Here is a 19,212-nt window from a genome sequence, read left to right on the forward strand (position 1 = left end):
GCACTATTTGGCCTAGAGGCTAAAGACGATCAGTTGGGGGAGCGGGGCCTCGCAATCCCCTTGCGGGGGGGGGGGGGGGCACTTAAGGTGGCTTTGCCGAAAATAGAGGCCCTCTACATCTGCTGGGATATCGTAGATCGCACGCAATGCGTGCAAGGCGAGCCATCAAACGTTCTCGCTTGCCTAGAAACCCGCGGGAGGCCGCACGAGAAAGTCGTCTATGGACCCGACGCCCCCGTTTGTGTCACAGCATCTTCCTCTGAGTTTGTCTCGAGTATCCAAATATAAATAAGGAATAACTACGGTAGACGGGACTTTAAGGGCAAGCCCGTTCGCCTCGTATTAGAGCTTACCTAGCTCCGACGTAACAAACATGGCAAACAGCGGCGATAGCAGTGGTGCCATATACCCCTCGCTTCCCAGTGTTTGTCCCCCGAAGAGTACGCACATGACGCCTGCCGTTCCGGCAGGCGTCGGCGGCGACGTGCAAAGCTTCCGACTCCAGAAAATATGTGACACTCAGGCGGTTCTAGACAACGAGATAACGCATCATCGACAGGTGAGGAAAAAGTATAAGCGCGCCTTTGCCGTTACCCATGCTGTGTCTGTGGCATCCGGCATCGCTGAAGGGGCGCTTTCCAGCGCCGGGGTAGGAGTCTCTTTGAGTGGGATAGGGGTTCTGATCGGCGGTCCGCTGGCAGGCGTCGCTGGGCTGGTCGGTGTCGTGGGCGCGGGCGCGAGGGTAGTCTCAAGGGGTATTACGAGCAAGGTGGCTAAACACGAAGACACGATGGTTTTAGCGGAGAGTAAGAAAAACTTGATCAGCGAGCTGGTCTCTAAGGCTCTGCAAGACGGGCATATCTCAGACGAAGAGTTTCGGCTAATACTTTGGGAACAAGAGAGATACTACGCTCTCAAGGCCGCCACCAGAGCTCGGCACGGCCTCGCATCGCGTATGCGCAGCATGAAAAAAAGCAGGAAAAGGGCCCTCCCTGGAAACACTCGAAAAGATAAAAAAGAGACTGCGAGAAATTCGCGAGGAGTTCGGGAGCGAGGTGTTCGAGTAAAGCTCACGTTTAAACGCCACGCCAGAGGCTTCGAATTTACGGCCGAAAAACGGTCATTCCGCGCTTCGTAGGGTGGCGGTCCAATCCAATGCTATGCACATGTGTATATATACCTACGTATGCACATGTGTAATATGCGTATGTATGCACATGTGTATGTATATATACTACAGGACAGACGGGGGTCTAATTGCAAGGTTCCCACTCGTTTCTATACATGTACATGTGGCCCCAGTCCCGCCGTAGATTAATGATTGCTAATGATTGCTAATTGTTTATCTACGCGGAGTGGTCCCGACGTAGATTAATGATTGCTAATTATCTATCTACGCGAAGTGGTCCCGACGTAGATTAATGATTGCTAACCATTGCTAATTATTTATCTACGCGAAGTGGTCCCGACGTAAATTAGTAATTGCCAATTATTGCTAATTGTTTATCTACGTCGGGGCCACTACGGTGTCTATGAAATTCCATAGTCCCCCCCAATAAGAATGTTTTTAATGTCAGGCTCTTTCAACAATATTGAACGTCCGAGGTCTGATGAAATACGAATGATGATGAAATACGAAACAATTTAGTACAAAGAATAATAGTCTTTTGAAAAACAAAAATCGGTTAGGATGATACTATAGCGCTGGCATAGATGTATAATAAAATAGATAATGTAGGAAAGTTGTAAAGTTTATTAAAGGCCTTCGTCACACTCAAAACAATTACCGCACTGAACCGAGAACGCTATGACAGCTATATCTTCGATTCAAATCTTTAATTTCGTGAATGTTTGCTTATCGAGATCTTTTTGACAGGTTTTGTCACTTATGTTATGCTTCCTACCTTAATATGCTAACTACAAAAGGATTAACATTTCGTTGGGATATCTTTAACAACTCGCTCTTGCAATAAAGAAGTGAGACCAATAATCATCGCAAGGGGGGATAGATGTTATCTTGAGAGTACTGCAGTTAAATTGCTAAAAAGAGATATTGGATTTAGTAAAAATCCAAGACCAAACGAGAGGAAATATGCCATCGACGGGGAATTTGACAGCCCACATTTGAAAGTCCTCAGAGTCAAGCAGCAGTTCACTGATAACCGATCACAGCTCCTTTTGTAGACATCAAAAGTGCTCCCTCCTCTCGATTCTTTGGCTGCTAGGCGTTTATAATGAAGAAAAGCACTAGGTTTATTGTTGTGTTAGTTGGGTTATCGCTTCTACTCACGAGACACTGCCAGGCAAGACGGAAACCAAAACTGAACGTGTTTATCGATGGAAAAGAGGTCGCGCGCTTTCTTTATGGTGAGTTTAAGGAGAAAACTATACAAAATTACTACTCTGAAGTGTATTACTAGCTTTGCAAAGCGTATTGACAAGTTGTTAGATTTGGTACGGCCGTATGCAATTTACCTAGGGATATCAAGCTTAAGAAATGTTTCTTAAATTCCTAATCATCAACAAAACTAAACCTGATTGTCAGTTTTTGATTGAAATAAGTTACAAGGCCGAATGTACGTTATGTTATAATTATTTGGATAATCGCCACTTTAAAGGCTAAAATGGTTTTATGTTTAGTTCGTGGTTAACAAATTGTATACACGTGAATATTTACGTAATGAGAGCGGTTTCTCAAAATATTTTCCTGCTTAGTTTTGTTTTGTCTAACGCTTTTAATTGTTTCCACTCTTTGTGCCGCGTTGCGTAAAGGGAAACACGCTAATTAACAGTTTATAACTGTACTATATCACGAAATTGGCTCAGAGGGTAATTCGCACCTTAAGGCAAGAAGTTTATTAACGTCTGGACGGAGGTGTTGATTAATTATTATTTTTTTTTCTTTCATTTACTTGTATCAAAGTTTTTGTTTAAATATTCTTAGAGAATACATTCTCAGCCCAAAATGTTGAGCTATTTTTATTTAACAACCTTACTTCTCTAAGTACAATAGTTGTAACAACTCGAAGTACTCGTTGTGTACATTGCTTTTTGTCAGTTTGTTGATGATAGCTATCACGTGCCTTAATACCTATACTATATCCCTGTATAAGAACGTTTAAAACAAAATGCCAAAGCACATTCCTCAGCATTTTTCTCTGCTCGGGTCAGAGTTTTTTTTTTAAACATATTTATATTATAACTCCACGTCCAGATATCCGTAGCTCGCTGTACCTGGTTCGCGACAGTGAAGTGGCCGCCATGTTGATGAAACCGCTGACAAACCTCGTACCACCCATACAGCCAAACATCCGGGACATCAAGTTTAAATTCAACTCTAATGGGAAGGTATGAAAAAAAAAATGATGAAACGAGCAGGTATCATCTCAGCAATCGTATCGACCGCTAGGCGGAAATAATCTAGACGAGCGGGTATTGATCGCTGGGCGGGAATAAATATCATGCGCAGTGGCTTTAAGCTCCTCCCCGTGAGCAAATCATCGTTATGCGCTGCAATATTATTACTACTGCATAAAGACTACATCAACTGATAAAAAAAGGATAACGTAATAAAAAGGACTGATAGTAGCAGTAAACAGTGAAAAAAAATTCGAGTAAAAAAAATCGAACCTCCTCCAGATCAGATAAAATAAGAAAAAATAGACCATACTTCCAGACATGGCAGCCTAAAGCTTTACGTCTAGGCTGGAGATTTCGGCCCCAGCACCGCTATCTAGCGAACTGTACAACACAAAGGAACCTGAGGTACCCGCGCATTAATGGAGAGGCAATAACCAGGATCCCAGCCCTGTCTTAGTCGGTTACGCCACGCACAGCTCGCTAAGATTTGAAGTGAAAATATCGTGGTCTTCTTCGCGCTTGCTTCATTTGGGAATAGGCGTGCTGCTAAAGTAATGTGGTGATGTCGTCATCATGTGCAGCACACTATGACCTAGGTCTACATTGCTGCCTTTTGTGTTTGTTCTTCTTTGTCCAGTCACGCATGTGCATATTTTTTTGTGCTCAGAACAACAAAAACAAGCTACATTGAAATGCACGCAGTCTAGGAATCTTTGTGTTTTTAGGTTTTTGGAAATACTGTGAATATACCTCTCGTAAGCTACACTCCTCGGATTTCTTAGAAACATTTAAGATTCTAGAGCTCATATTTTTCTTGGCACATGCATCGGGTGTGGGGGTCTCAAATTAAATATATCGTCCAAAAATCATAAATTATCCGATTTGAATTGTAGAGTAACGGTTTAGCGACGCATATAAAAGGTGGCGCATTTTGTTTTAAAATCTGACGCATCCAAGGATTTTCATCGTAGTATTCACCGATGAAAAGTGTAACAGAAAGCTTCGAAAGGTAGACAATTTACTGGGTTATTTCTATAAATTGAAAACTTTCGGGCATTGTGTCCATTGAGGGCCTTTCCCGACTGTCGGGCATATAGCCACTGCGTTGATGATATTTTCCCGCTTGTCTAGATATATTTCCGCCTAGCTGTCGATATCCAATTGTCGAAATGATACCGGCCCGCCCAGCGATCGATACCCGCTCGTCTAGATATATTTCCGCCTAGCGGTCGACATCCCATTGTCGAGATGATACCCGCCCGCCTAATGATCGATACCCGCTCGGCACAAAAAACCAATCGCGACGCACTAAGGTGTGTTGAAATGCTAGAGAACCTCGATGTTATGCTTCTATAGCCACTATCTCGACGTTCGGGTATCGATCACTTTGCGGAAGGAACCAAAGCGGGTATCGGTCAATGGGCGGGTATCAATCGATCTAGGTAGGCCGGCTATTCTGATTCACGTTACAAGCATTGTTTGCTTGTTTCGTAATGTGTGGCTTGTCGTGTTTGGCTCTAGGTGAGTTACTCGCTCTCCTTCCGCTCGAGTAACGAGTCGGTCATGGCCCACCCGAGAGCAAGCATCCCGCTGACTGGACTCGTCCCGCGGAAAACAAAAGGTGAACAAGCAATGCAACTTCAAAGGATCTGTGTGTTGCTTATTGGTATCGTGTAACTGCCGTATAATACTTCGATTTACAAAACCGGCAAGGTGGCTATGGTAGCGCGCGCGTTGCGTTAAAGACTAATCTAACTAATCGAGAAAATTTAATTGATAGGCATGACTAGTAGGGCGCATAAGTATTGGGAAGAAAAATGTTCTTACAAGATGAGAAAGAAGGACGAGGAGAATCAGAAAAAAAGATTAAGCGTGTCCTTGTTCTACACGACGTCAACCAAAAAGATATACAAAAACCTAAAAGTTTGATGCGATAAGAAATCCTATATCCGTTATGTGAAATGTTTCTTTTATTTCCAGCTTTCCGTGTACACTTTCCCTGTACAGAGCGCCTATCTGCAGAAGTCGTAGTTCATATAAATATCTCTTTTACCAATCGCAATGGCCGTAAGATTGTGTGGGGACCGTTACACCTAGCCTTACGAAGACGATGTCGCGCCACGCTCCGTAAGTACCAGATTAGATAGATATTACAAGTAAGATGGTGTGGACCGTTACACCTAGCCTTGCGAAGACGATGTTGCGCCTCGCTCGGTAAGTACTAGATTAGATAGATATTACAAGTAAGATGGTGTGGACCGTTACACCTAGCCTTACGAAGACGATGTCGGGCCACGCTCCGTAAGTACTAGATTAGATAGATATTATGAGTAAGACGGTGTGGACCGCTACACCTAGCCTTACGAAGACGATGTCGCGCCACGCTCCGTAAGTACCAGATTAGATAGATATTACAAGTAAGATGGTGTGGACCGTTACACCTAGCCTTACGAAGACGATGTCACGCCAAGCTTGGTACGTACAGGTTTAGATAGATATTACAAGTAAGATGGTGTGGACCGTTATACCTCACATTACGAAGACCATGTCGCGCCACGCTCCGTAAGTACTAGATTAGATAGACATTATAAGTTGGATGGTGTGGACCGCTACACCTGACCTTACGAAGACGATGTCGGGCCACGCTCCGTAAGTACCATTTTAGATAGAAAAGTAAGACGGTTTGGACCGTTACATCAGCCTTACGAAGACGATGTCGGGCCACGCTTGGTACGTACCAGATTAGATAGCTATTATAAGTAAGACGGTGTGGACCGTTACATCAGCCTTACGAAGACGATGTCGCGCCACGCTCTGTAAGTACCAGATTAGATAGCTATTATAAGTAAGATGGTGTGGGTACCGTTACACCTAGCCTTACGAAGACGATGTCGGGCCACGCTTGGTACGTACCAGATTAGATAGCTATTATAAGTAAGACGGTGTGGACCGTTACATCAGCCTTACGAAGACGATGTCGGGCCACGCTTGGTACGTACCAGATTAGATAGCTATTATAAGTAAGATGGTGTGGGGACCGTTACACCTAGCCTTACGAAGACGATGTCGCGCCACGCTCTGTAAGTACCAGATTAGATAGCTATTATAAGTAAGATGGTGTGGGTACCGTTACACCTAGCCTTACGAAGACGATGTCGGGCCACGCTTGGTACGTACCAGATTAGATAGCTATTATAAGTAAGACGGTGTGGACCGTTACATCAGCCTTACGAAGACGATGTTGGGCCACGCTTGGTACGTACCAGATTAGATAGCTATTATAAGTAAGATGGTGTGGGGACCGTTACACCTAGCCTTACGAAGACGATGTCGCGCCAAGCTCCGTAAGTACTAGATTAGATAGACATTATATGTTGACGATGACGATGATGATAATGATTGTGTTGACGATGACTGTGGCTATGACGATGACGATGGCGATGACGATGACGATGACGATGACGATGACGATGACGATGACGATGACGATGACGACGACGAGGACGATGACGATGACGACTACGAGGACAACGACGACGACGACGATGTTAATTATAACGCAGTGGATTTATGCCCGACAGTCGGGGAATGTCCTTAATGGACTAAATGCCCGACGGTTTTAAATTTATGACAACCAGTAACTTGTCGACCTAGTGAGTTAAAAGTATTCCATATTTGTCGAGAAAGGGCAAACAAATCTGAATTGAGATTTATTGTTATTGGTATTGTTGACTAAGTACACTTTAGAATCGTTATGTAGTGGCACTCTGCAATTTTCAAGAACATGTTGCTAGATGTCGACAGTTCTTAATTTGCTAAAATTATTATACAATGGAAATAGTCTGATGGTAAGTATATAAATAAGCATGTCCCGGACGTACACAGGTTTGCCGTGAGACTAATAATAATAATAATAATAATAATAATAATAATAATAATAATAATAATAATAATAATAATAATAATAATAATAATAATAATAATAATAATAATAATAATAATAATAATAATAATAATAATAATAATAATAATAATAATAATAATAATAATAATAATAATAATATATTGCTTAAAATATATATTTTTTAAATCCTCCCAAGGCACAACAGACTTTCCCCAGTCTTCTCAGAAAACTTCGTCCAGTACTCTACCAATACCTCGGATGTGTAACAAGAAATGCACCAAGAGGCACATCTTCAGACGGTTCTGCCTTAGCGACTACGGTAAGAATGTAGGATATGCTTTTAAAAGTGCACATTTTGTTGGCATGTTTGCCTTGTCGAGGGTTGGCCTCAGGGTAGTAGTAATAGAAGAATTACATGTTTCAAACCAATTAAAATACGCCAACAGCCGTTCTTTGTATTTTTAAAAAATTAATTAATATAGTCCACCAAATACTTGTAGTCAACTCTGGTATTTTTTCAAACACCAATACAACCCCGTATTGGGCTTGTGCAGGCCTGCCCCCCCCCCCCCCCCCCAGCAAAAATGGCCTTTTTCTTGTTCAATGATCACCAGATTTTAAACATTCTTTTAAAATATTTGTACCCCCAATTTTCCCCAACAGCTTCAAGCCATTTCTGCTTTCTTAAGAGTTCGTCTATTTGTCATTTCTAGCTATAAGAGCAAGAGTCGATTCAGAAGTTCACAAAAATGGCCATCAGCAGCTTCGTGTGCGCGTCAGTACGCGGTACAAGTCCGGCGCGGTGCGCATCACCAAGAGACAGCTCCTGGAGCTGCGAGGGCGGGAGCTGACTTGTAACTGCTCCCAGGTGCTCCCTTCCAAGGTCTACTTGATCATCGGCAAGGAGGATAAGCATAGGAGGGTGCTATTTGTGGATGGCATGGTCTCGGCGCTCGAGTGGGACGTTGATGGAAAGAAGATGGCACGCATGATTAGGAAGAGGAGGGATCGATGTCCGAAACGAATCACGCCTTAAGGGTGTACTGACATTAGTGTTGCTCAGTAACGACGTTGCTACGCTAGTGGCGTTGAGCGCGCGCATTTACATAACACGGAGTTCGTCATTTGCAAGCTTTCCTGAAGTAAAAGAAACAACAGTTTGCGTTTCAATTTCCCAAAAATTGACTTCAAGTTGATATCAGCCTTTACGGGTGATAATATTTCCCATATTTTGTGAAAACGAAGATTCAGCTGAGATTTATTCAAGCCAACCTTTTTGAAGCCAAAGTTTTCAATTTTCACTACCTGCGCGCGCTGCAAACACCGGTTGCAAACGCTCGCGCACGCACTGAAAATCTTATTTCAAAGTAGCGCGCGCTGTATCAGAATTTTAAAATACTTTTTCAATTTTCATCATGACACGACGGATATCGTTCCTTTGAAGTGTAAATACCACGAAACACTATTGGAATTTGTTTTCAAACTTTATTTCAATTTCATCATGTGAGATATCAGTGTGTCTGAGCAGGCCGAATGTGCACGCGCGGGCTTTGTTTCACCTTCGGTTCTGCGTTTTCTAAAAAAAGCTTTTTTGTCGCCAAATTATTTCAAAACTCAATATTTTTCTGTATCCTTTTTTTTATTAAAACCTCCTTCATAAAGCCAAGCACGTTAATCTAACAGAAACCAAAATTATATCAAATAATCTGGATTTCAGGACCTTTGAAAAATCATAAAAAACAATTACTCAATCATTTCTAAAACGCATGCTTGGCTTAATACACCCATCCCTCAAGATTCAATATTTGTTTTCGAGCAAAATTACTTTTAATATTTGCTTTTATTTGTATCTATGACGTCACATTATGACGTCACGGGGCAACGTCATTTTAATAGTCAGCACACTTTTGTTGGTCAACTTGGCAAATATCAGTCCCTTATGACTTTCTAAAAGGCTTTTATGCTATATTCACTTTTCCTTAGCAACAGATGTCAGTACACCCTTAAAGGGGTAGAGGGGTGGTGGGGGGAAAGAATTGTGCCTCGAAGTAGGGAAAGGGGGGGTAAAAATCAAGCCTTGAATGAGATGAGAAAGAATTGCGCCTTGCATCGTTTTGGGGTCTGGTATCGAGGAAACTTTCTTTTCTTTGTTTCTTCTCAATTGACTGCTGGTCACTTTTCCTGTTTTTCTCTTCTGATTGCAAGTCATATAACCTGCGAAACGACAACTTCGGAGAGTATTAAAAAAATTATGCCTTAAGGGAGTCCAGAATTCAACCGGTGTTCTACTTGGTTTTCAACTCTTTGTTATTTGCAGGGAAGTGATGGCGCTATTCACCAGTACCCCTAAGGCATTATTTGGTGCCTTAACAACGGCATTTTATTGTTTTGTAATATGTAATACTTTCTATAATAAAACTTGATATATACATTTACAAAGAAATCACGTAAGTATATTAAATTATGTAGTTATTTTGGGTAACTCATGAGAAGTGGGAAGAGATGGAGAGGCATGAGGTCACGTGATACTACATTGCAGGGCCGTAGCAGGGGGTGGTGCACTGGGGGCTTTTCCCCTCCCCCCAAATATCTTTAAAAATCTTAAGGAAATGACCAGTAGGGGCGTGACTGTTCTCCCCCCCCAATATTTTCTTAATGTTTCTTCATTGTGCACCCCCCCCCCCTCCCAAATCTTACGGGGCTTGCTACGGCTCTGCATTGCCTCGTGGTGATCCTTGCAGGCGCGTACCCAGAAAATTCTGAGGGGATAGGGGTGGCGTGCGCAGTCATAGGTATAATCCTTTTCCTGTTTTTCTCTTCTGATTGCAAGTCATATAACCTGCGAAACGACAACTTCGGAGAGTATTAAAAAAATTATGCCTTAAGGGAGTCCAGAATTCAACCGGTGTTCTACTTGGTTTTCAACTCTTTGTTATTTGCAGGGAAGTGATGGCGCTATTCACCAGTACCCCTAAGGCATTATTTGGTGCCTTAACAACGGCATTTTATTGTTTTGTAATATGTAATACTTTCTATAATAAAACTTGATATATACATTTACAAAGAAATCACGTAAGTATATTAAATTATGTAGTTATTTTGGGTAACTCATGAGAAGTGGGAAGAGATGGAGAGGCATGAGGTCACGTGATACTACATTGCAGGGCCGTAGCAGGGGGTGGTGCACTGGGGGCTTTTCCCCTCCCCCCAAATATCTTTAAAAATCTTAAGGAAATGACCAGTAGGGGCGTGACTGTTCTCCCCCCCCAATATTTTCTTAATGTTTCTTCATTGTGCACCCCCCCCCCCTCCCAAATCTTACGGGGCTTGCTACGGCTCTGCATTGCCTCGTGGTGATCCTTGCAGGCGCGTACCCAGAAAATTCTGAGGGGATAGGGGTGGCGTGCGCAGTCATAGGTATAATCCTTTTCCTGTTTTTCTCTTCTGATTGCAAGTCATATAACCTGCGAAACGACAACTTCGGAGAGTATTAAAAAAATTATGCCTTAAGGGAGTCCAGAATTCAACCGGTGTTCTACTTGGTTTTCAACTCTTTGTTATTTGCAGGGAAGTGATGGCGCTATTCACCAGTACCCCTAAGGCATTATTTGGTGCCTTAACAACGGCATTTTATTGTTTTGTAATATGTAATACTTTCTATAATAAAACTTGATATATACATTTACAAAGAAATCACGTAAGTATATTAAATTATGTAGTTATTTTGGGTAACTCATGAGAAGTGGGAAGAGATGGAGAGGCATGAGGTCACGTGATACTACATTGCAGGGCCGTAGCAGGGGGTGGTGCACTGGGGGCTTTTCCCCTCCCCCCAAATATCTTTAAAAATCTTAAGGAAATGACCAGTAGGGGCGTGACTGTTCTCCCCCCCCAATATTTTCTTAATGTTTCTTCATTGTGCACCCCCCCCCCTCCCAAATCTTACGGGGCTTGCTACGGCTCTGCATTGCCTCGTGGTGATCCTTGCAGGCGCGTACCCAGAAAATTCTGAGGGGATAGGGGTGGCGTGCGCAGTCATAGGTATAATATAGAAAAATGATAGTATTTGATTATCCTTAAATAAGTAATGATCCACTCTTTGGCGGCCAAGGGCACGCGCACCCCTTTAAGTACGCGCCTGAATTTTACATCTAGTTGACTTGTCCATCCACGCAGTCTATCGCTAAGTGGGATGGTCGACGGGCTGGCAGCTCCTGTCGGCAGCGCAGCCAGTGAATCTCTTCCTGCACTTCTTTTATTCGTTTGGTAATCCTTATGAGTTCCTCATCTATTACCCTGTGCAGATCCTGTCTGCTGGCCATATCAAGCATCTGTTCTTCTAGCTTAATTATCGATTTAGAAAGCTTGATGAGCACCTCATTTATTAATACAGAAATACATCGGAGCTCCTCAACATAACCAGGGGCCGGTTCCTGAAAAGAGGAATAAGTTATACCCGGAATAATAGCTATTCTAGGCATAAATCCACTATGCTAGACATAGCTATTCCTGATGGTTGTATACCCTATAAAAAGCACGAAATGTCCACCTCTTTGTTTCTTATAACATGACAAATACAATATCCAAAATAAAGCTCTTGAAATGCCGCTGGGTCATTTTTGCGCTTATCGTGTAGACTTCTTGCAGAGGTTTACTCGGTAATTTAGCGTTAGAAAGGAGATCATTTTTTTCATTGTTATAAGTGAAATTACACACAAATATTTGAGAAAAAAGCGCGAAAAGGTGAAAAAGCTATGAGCAACATGACTGCGCGCAAAGAAAATCCACCTTTCTTCAATCCCCGTATTGTTGAGCATATTGAGCACTTTCTTTGCATATAAACACTAAAAATGTTAATGATATCCTTAAGGGGACAATAGACGCTGTCTATAGTCTAGTGAACTCTCTCTTAAGTAAAAACTAAAAGTACATCAGTTCATAGAATTTTCTGCTAACGGGCTTGCACTGGATCTTATTCTCGCTGTCTTTTGCCCACTTTCGTGCCAATTTATCAGTCAGTTTGCTCTTATCTCGACCTCTTGTCTTATCTTGCATATGACTCGCGGTGATATAAGATCCCCGCCATTAGCACAGAATAACCTATAGAAGTTTATAAGATAAAATTCCTAATATCATAAATGTTATAAATGTTAATACAGCGCCGTAGCAAAGCTCAAAATATTAGGGGGGTACGATACAGAAACATTTCCATATAATTTTGGAAAATATGGGGGGGGGGGGGGTACGTGCCCACTGTTCCCCACCCCCTGCTACGGCCCTGTGATAACCTTGTTTTTTCAATGCTTCTGCTCGCGGTACAACCAGATGTTTACCTCCGCCCGAGCTTGGCGTACAACTGCACGCTTGAACGGGCATGGGTTTTCAATGTGCGCCTGAAAAAAGTAATTTTGGGTTAGAGCTCCGAGGGGTTGTTTATTAGATCGGGTAACTTACATAGGCCAAAAATGGTGGCGATAAGAAGGGATAGTGAGTTGGTGTGGGTAGAGCAGTGGGATCATAGTAAGAATGGCTGGGTATGGATTGCGGTATGATGTCTCTTGTGTGGGAGCAAATAGAGAGATTAGTAAAAGAAGAGGATAGAGGTTTGTTTGGGAGATTTCGAGAGCATTTCAGTGATCGAGACCACAGGTCGAGTGCTTAAACACGAGGTTCCGCCGGGCTCGAATTTGCAATTATAATCAAAATACCACCATGCTTGCAGTCACAAATTACAAGTCTCCTGTAAAAAATGCTTATCCCTTAGCCTCATGCGTTTGAAATAAAACTATTTTTGTACAGGTAACAAGACAATTGTGTTAAGAGATTAATAAATCAGTTTCCACTCACGTTTTCGGTGCAAAATTTTAAAATTTTGTGCTATCCATAATCTAACGCATCTTCATAAATTATTATTTCGCTGTGATGAAAATGATCGCATTTTAGAGCGCACACAGCTTGGATAGCATTATTTTACTACAAATAGAACCATTTTAGGTGGCCAAGTCTAGGAGTGACATTTAATAAGGTTTAGAATATAAAATTTGAATTGAGCGCTCAATGCAATTGTCCTGACATGTTGACTCATTGACGGCTGATTGATAACTGATTGTTCTTGAGCCCGGGGGTGGGAGGAGCTTTCCCTTTTATAGCGGAACCTCGTGTTTAACGTCTGCTCGAGAATTCATCAAAACAAACACCGAGGCTATGTACGCACTATGAAAGCACTATGAATGTTAAGATGGCTTGGAAACTTTGCCTTCAAATTCATTTATTCATTATTCTGTGGTTATTCTACTTGGATCGTAAGTTTCGTATTTAACTGGGACATATTTGTTGTGCATGTTCTACCCTTCCTACAAAATTATATTTTTAATGATAAAATGCAAATGTTGGTACCACGGCTGGTAACGAGTCGGATTATTCTCCTTACATGATTTTGTGCTGAGCCATCGCAGGAGCTTTGGAAAAGGCACCAATCGGACAAATCAGTGTGCGTGAGGGGGGGGGGGGGGGGGGGCGGGGAGGGTCAGGGAAGAGGGAGTTGCACTTTCTGACTTCTGTTTTTACCACAGGAAGCCCAGTTCAGGTGTTCTTCTCCTCTATTCAGATGCATAGGAAGGGGCCAATAAGGATGCGAGAAACGTCCTATCTGATTGATACAAGCTTCGACATCCAATCAACATGACAAAGAAAGGCTTGAGTGCGACTCAGTCATAACTTTAAAAAGAAAATAAACATATATGTTTGAAGTCTTGTGTAACTGCTCCGATATGTTATTTTTACATTCAGTGGGGCCCATCGCATCATTCAAATTAAAATCGTTTACCTGTCTGTGTCGCAGTTCTCCCTCCCAAGGGCAGCCCAGGTGCTGGTTCACACAGTGCACAGGAAGGTCCAAAACCTCGCGATCGGCAATTTTGTCCCTGAACCACTGAGGGGAAAATAATAAATTCCATCTATTTACTTATAACTATCAGGTGAACTCACTGATTTGTAAAAACATGTCTTTGTTTACCTTAGATTTGACTACAGTGGAGTTACATACTGCACTGCATCTCGTTGAACCTTGACTGTGAATAGAAAAATATATTTCTTTCAGCAAAAATTCTCAAGTTATCGCTGGCTTCAGGGTTTTCATGGGTAAGGGGAAGGGCGTCAGAGTTGGCGGTAGGTATGAGTAATTTAGCTATCGCTATTAATAATGTGTAATATTAGCTTTAGCACGTCGAGTGATGGTGTCAGAAGTGGGATATTATAATAAACAGCTTCTGAGTGAACTCCGACAAGCATGTATTATTTCAAGATGGCCGACCATAGTAGGTCTCGGATCTACACAGGGCTCCCATATACATAGCACAGGGTTACCAAATATGACTTATCGTAATACTACATAATGATAGAACTATGTACACGTTAACTCACCTGACCAAGGGGCTGATGCACGAGAGGCAGTACCGGTGCCCGCAATCTGTCTGGACAGCGTCCTTAAGAATAAATCCACACTTGGAACATCGATGACTAGCCTCTATTGTATCTTTGTCGGTATATTTGTAACCTACCATAGCAAAGTCTGTAGGAAAAACGCCTTTGCGTTAGTTTTACGACTGAATAGATTAATTAGAGTAATAAGGATTATGTAGGTCCCAAACGCGTGTCTCCCTCGATTTTTTTAATAAACTGACAAATTCAAGTTGACGAATTATACTTCAAACTTGTGATCTTGATTTATCTTCCTGTTTTCACCATGCCTGCACAGACCACAGACCACCAAGTTTCTCGTACAGCTTATCTGCAATCTTATCCTTGTCTATTCGACCTAACGGTTTACCTTTTCTCTATGGTGCTACCTATTCGCAGGATGTTTGTTCCAAAAACATGCCACATCAACTTTCGAAACTGATTTCCTTTTTGCCAGCTGGGGATGGCAGTAAACATATCGCGTACCGCCAGCACCACGATAGCTGTCATGTCAGCGGCAAATATTTCACAGATATTGCGGTGGTAAACATGGTTGACATAGGGCCGTATAGCAGCATATAGCGCCTCATAGCACGTGCGGCTTTTCTCACGTTATCACCTTACCGAATTGCAAAACCATTTTGACAAGCTCAAACTGCGCATCGCCTTGAAGATATCGAGTCATTTGCTATTTCTAATGTTGCGCGTGGGATTGGGTCGAGGTTATAAGCGAACAGCATGTTGGGATACGATTTTAGGGGATGCAACCCATCATTTTTTTTTAACAAAAGTTAAAAAAATGATTGGATTTGGTAATTCTGCTCCCAGGATATCTTCGTTAGGTAGATTCACAACATCAACTTAGCATTATTCGACGTGCGCTTCTCAACATGAACCGATCCCCGCGCAACGAAAAAAATGGCTAAAAAAAACTCTTATTTTTTGTTTATCAACTATCAGTTGACATCCCATTACCATTAGCAGTAGGCGTATAGTACTAAGGAATCATGTGACTTTTTGGGTGGCAAACTTGTGAGCGCTCTGGCTTTTGTCAGGAAAATAACAGCAAAAGAAAGACAACTTACCATAATTGCTTGAATAAGCGCCTTCCCCGAATATGCTCCTAGCTCAAACCAATGTGTTTTACGTCGTAGATTTCGACGATTAGGAACACTATACGTCAGAACGGATAAAGCCCTGTGCAACCTGCTTGGGCCAGCAACGCTGGCGGAGTGCTGGGCCGGTGTTAGGTCGTGTGCAAACTTTATTATAGATGCGGGAACATTTGTTGTAATGACAGCGTTATTCAGACGCGTGAAATTTTTTTGCTATGAAAATGATGCTAATGAGCCCAGAATTGTTGGGTTCTTGTACAGACTGCGCCAGCAAAGGTGTGATATGCTCGAATGACCACGAGACAAGGAAATGCTGGCTGGTTCTTGGCAAAAGTTTGAGCTCAATTAAAATTTCACCAACACTCGCCAGCACCAGCCAGTACCTTCCAACACGGTGTTCAAACTGCGCCAAAATTGCTGGGCCAACGTCTGGCCATCAATGCTGGCGCAGTTAATTAACTATAGTACTAACTACCGCCGCAACATGTTATTATTGAATGCTTGTTTTTTTTTTTTTTTATTAATCTGGGAAAATTTTTATTCCTTGCGCACTAGAGATAACGTCTAGGACATGAAAAAAAAAAAAAAATGGCGCAATCTGATAGCTGTTGACATAGTCCACTCTGTGTCTTGACGGTACAAAGTCATTTCCGGGGACGAAGAAGTCTCCTTTGCAGCCGCCCGAGGTCGGAGTCACGCAAAAACGCTCCCCGCGCGCCCCCGCGTGGGAGGGACGAAGGGACTTTCCCAGCTTGGGTTACCTGCGTTTAACAGTTGGCACCGCTGACCCCTTCCATGAGGTCAAGGCACCAATTTGGCAAAAATAGAAAGAAAAGGAAGAGTTTCTACGGAGATTTCGCAAGAAAAAAAACACACACAACTGTCACAAGGTAAACTGGTAAACCATTAACTATGGTGCTCGGTATTTTATACCTACCAAAACACAGGGAAGGGGGTTTGGCTCGATAAATGCGAGTTGGCAGAGCACTTGTTTACTTCATCAAAATCTCAAATCATCAAAGTCCATTTGGAATCTTGTGCTTCTTCCACGACGTTCTCCCAGCAAACAGAAATCCTGATAAAGAAAAATGCTTCAGTTGCCTTTTCACATGTTTTCCAACCAATTCTTTTTAAATAGGTAGAGGCACGCGTAATATATTTAAGTAAATTGTGTAATTCAGTCGTGGCGGTTCGCAGACGTTGCCCTCGATTTACTCAGGTTATTACATGGAAAATAACTAATAAGTTAATAATTCAAGTAACTGATTCATTTATATACTTTTCTGTTTTGTCATTTACTCCTTCAAGGCAAATATTTTAGAAATGCAACTTTTTTTAATGATTTTATTCATTCATTAAATTACGCTGAATTAGGCACGTTTGCAGCGAGGGCGCACTCATCCTCACCCATGCTTAGACGATTAAAGTCGAGTTTGTGAATGTATATGGGTGTCTACAAAACAAAGACCTAAAACCTAAAATCTGTTACCCCAAAAGCTATGACCCCCAAATATTGCCCTTATTATTTAGCCTACCTTGTTTCCCAAAATGGCTACACAGCGTGGAAGTTTCATGTAGAATCAGTGATCCTTATGAGATAATTAGCTAGTTCAATTTGTTTTCTTTTTTTAATTGGGAAATAGGGAAAAGCAATACTTGCGCTTCTAGATGGTTGTTTCTTAAAATGCTGATAAACTCAGAAACCCGGAAAGTCACCTGGTAAACTTTTCAGGTGTTTATTCAAAAATCTTAATTGCCCTCTATATAACTAACAGGAAATAGCTTCATGTTCTAGTTGTGTCCAGTTGTAGAAAGTTTTCATCACAGAAAAAACCATTCCACTGCCTGGTAAAAAGTGGGCCAATCAAGGCAAATGCTAACATCATTTTATGGGATTTCCTTCCAACCAATCAGGTTTCATCTCTGTCAAATGATTAATGATAATTAGCTGTCACAGTGCTAAAAATATAAACAGCTTTGCGAAATTATTAGAAGTTTTTCTACAAAATGAGACTTTATTTACTTGTTCTTTGTCTTTCTTTCGAAAAATGTCGATGCCACAGCAATGTTTGGGGTGCAAGTTGTCTACAGACATAGACAAAACTAGGATTTCAATAACTATTTAGCCAATCTATTCATAAACTTTGGAAATTATAATTTACTTGTCAGAACGCGTATCGGCAGGCTATGCTAAAGCTTTGGTTTGATAAACGCTCTTCCTCGCCAGGGAGTTTGAAAACTTTTCTGGGGGCGTTTCTCTAAATTACCAGTATTTAGCAGGTCTGTTAGGTCACCGAAAGAGTTTTCAGGATAATTTTTCAGGCAAAGAAGTGTGTCTTGAAAATGAGTCCAACTACAATTTTCAATGGGACAAATAACGACAATTAAAAATGGTTTGTTCATTGGCGCGCACAAATGAGAATGTTTCTTTCATGAAAAGCACAAGAAAACTAGCTGAATTACCTCATTAGGATCACTGATTCCATATGAAACTTTCGCACTGTGCAGCCATTTCTGAAACAAGTAGACTAAATAATAACTGCAATTTTTGGTTGGTCGTAGCTTTTGGGGTCACAGGTTTTAGGTATTAGGATAGATAATGAAAGTGCTGCAAAATTCAGAATTTGTATTATTGATGGCTCTGTAAAAAAGCATGATATCAATGAGCCTAGACAATAGTAGATCCCAGTAAACTCACGAATATACATGGGGTTTGGTACAAAAGATAAGTTTTCTATTAATATATAGCCTGCTGGAAGACAGCCCAGCGAAGTACAGAGAAATGGGGTTTTGCCATTAGAGTACTTGTAATAGAGTTTTTTTTCTAGTATAAAGATAGGTTTTCTTGTATTTTGCTTGCTTGTTTATGCTGTATGAACATGATTTTGTACACTAACTCCATAGAGTTTCATGAGAAATCTCTTTTTCCAAAAGGAAAGATATTGAACAGCAGCTCCCAGTAATATGGAGTAAACAAGAACTACTCCTGAGGTTAAAATTTGCCGCATCTTCAAGAGGGGGGAGGGGGTGAATAGGTTTGCAGATCGGCGGATTCAGCCCCGAAATGCTCACAGATTACGGATTTTGATGATTATTTCAACGGATTGACGGATTTTGGAAATACGGCGGATCATGGATCTGTTGACAATTTGGGCACGGATTTCGGATTTTGACTGCTTTGAGGGTCGAATTTCGGATGTGAAATGAAATGAAATGATTGAAATGAATTTCAATCAATGCTATTGTTTTTCTGTCAAACCATGCGGATCTAAAAATATCTACGGATCCATGGAAAATGTTGCGGATCGGCGGATTTACATACCCCTATTCACCCCCCCCCCCCCCCCCTTTTCAAATATTATTATGAATTGCCAC

The 19,212-nt window shown here is 41.7% G+C and overlaps 4 protein-coding genes and 1 long non-coding RNA gene across 11 annotated transcripts in view; 3 read left to right on the forward strand and 2 right to left on the reverse strand.

The window, feature by feature from the left end:
* Positions 1 to 1,918: 1,918 nt before the first annotated feature.
* On the forward strand, positions 1,919 to 9,699 carry LOC5510504. Its single transcript, XM_048731229.1, has 6 exons — positions 1,919 to 2,367; positions 3,215 to 3,348; positions 4,882 to 4,981; positions 5,341 to 5,487; positions 7,461 to 7,583; positions 7,978 to 9,699. The coding sequence occupies exons 1-6, from the start codon at positions 2,235 to 2,237 to the stop codon at positions 8,298 to 8,300; spliced, it is 960 nt and encodes a 319-aa protein (XP_048587186.1). The 5' UTR covers positions 1,919 to 2,234; the 3' UTR covers positions 8,301 to 9,699.
* Positions 9,700 to 10,871: 1,172 nt separating this feature from the next.
* On the reverse strand, positions 10,872 to 16,499 carry LOC5510505 (TNF receptor-associated factor 3). Of its 2 annotated transcripts, XM_032379634.2 has the most exons (6): positions 15,808 to 16,499; positions 14,687 to 14,834; positions 14,280 to 14,334; positions 14,091 to 14,195; positions 12,598 to 12,657; positions 10,872 to 11,697 (listed from the first exon to the last, which is right to left on the reverse strand). In XM_032379634.2, exons 2-6 carry the CDS (start codon positions 14,824 to 14,826, stop codon positions 11,416 to 11,418), a joined length of 642 nt encoding a protein of 213 aa, XP_032235525.1. In that variant the 5' UTR covers positions 14,827 to 14,834; positions 15,808 to 16,499; the 3' UTR covers positions 10,872 to 11,415. The 2 variants fall into 2 exon arrangements, with proteins under 2 accessions (XP_032235525.1, XP_032235524.1); XM_032379633.2 differs by having other exon boundaries at positions 14,687 to 16,499.
* On the forward strand, positions 13,283 to 14,013 carry LOC116617172. The gene is made up of 2 exons (XR_004295652.2): positions 13,283 to 13,566; positions 13,837 to 14,013. It is a non-coding gene; the product is annotated as an uncharacterized LOC116617172 (long non-coding RNA).
* LOC116620287 (uncharacterized protein K02A2.6-like) overlaps positions 15,006 to 19,212 on the reverse strand; it is a 29,125-nt gene continuing 24,918 nt past the window's right edge. For 4 of the 5 annotated variants that reach the window (XM_048731222.1, XM_048731223.1, XM_048731221.1 and 1 more), the window contains one exon: positions 15,006 to 16,912. The gene's annotated coding sequence lies outside the window, so the exon portion shown is untranslated. The remainder of the gene's footprint in view (positions 16,913 to 19,212) is intronic. The other variant, XM_048731220.1, reaches the window with a different exon arrangement.
* The window catches only part of LOC5510506 (TNF receptor-associated factor 3), a 42,841-nt gene continuing 40,250 nt past the window's right edge, over positions 16,622 to 19,212 (forward strand). Inside the window, exon 1 of one of the 2 annotated variants that reach the window (XM_032379629.2) lies at positions 16,622 to 16,727. In XM_032379629.2, the coding sequence (XP_032235520.2) occupies positions 16,633 to 16,727 (95 nt within the window). In that variant the 5' untranslated portion in view covers positions 16,622 to 16,632. The remainder of the gene's footprint in view (positions 16,728 to 19,212) is intronic. The other variant, XM_032379618.2, reaches the window with a different exon arrangement.

The sequence above is a fragment of the Nematostella vectensis genome, chromosome 8 (assembly GCF_932526225.1).
Source record: "Nematostella vectensis chromosome 8, jaNemVect1.1, whole genome shotgun sequence".
NCBI lineage: Eukaryota > Metazoa > Cnidaria > Anthozoa > Actiniaria > Edwardsiidae > Nematostella > Nematostella vectensis.

Bases quoted from the DNA above. Each gene is read 5' to 3' on its own strand.
- LOC5510505 (XM_032379634.2), bottom strand. From the start codon at position 14,826: ATGGTAGGTTACAAATATACCGACAAAGATACAATAGAGGCTAGTCAT. The intron at 12,658-14,090 runs GTAAACGATTTT...TACTTTTTTCAG, and splicing joins GAGAACTGCGACACAGACAG to GCGCACATTGAAAACCCATG. The intron at 11,698-12,597 runs GTAAACATCTGG...TCCTCTTTTCAG, and splicing joins TACGCCAAGCTCGGGCGGAG to GAACCGGCCCCTGGTTATGT.
- LOC5510504 (XM_048731229.1), top strand. From the start codon at position 2,235: ATGAAGAAAAGCACTAGGTTTATTGTTGTGTTAGTTGGGTTATCGCTT. The intron at 2,368-3,214 runs GTGAGTTTAAGG...CTCCACGTCCAG, and splicing joins GGTCGCGCGCTTTCTTTATG to ATATCCGTAGCTCGCTGTAC. The intron at 3,349-4,881 runs GTATGAAAAAAA...GTTTGGCTCTAG, and splicing joins AATTCAACTCTAATGGGAAG to GTGAGTTACTCGCTCTCCTT.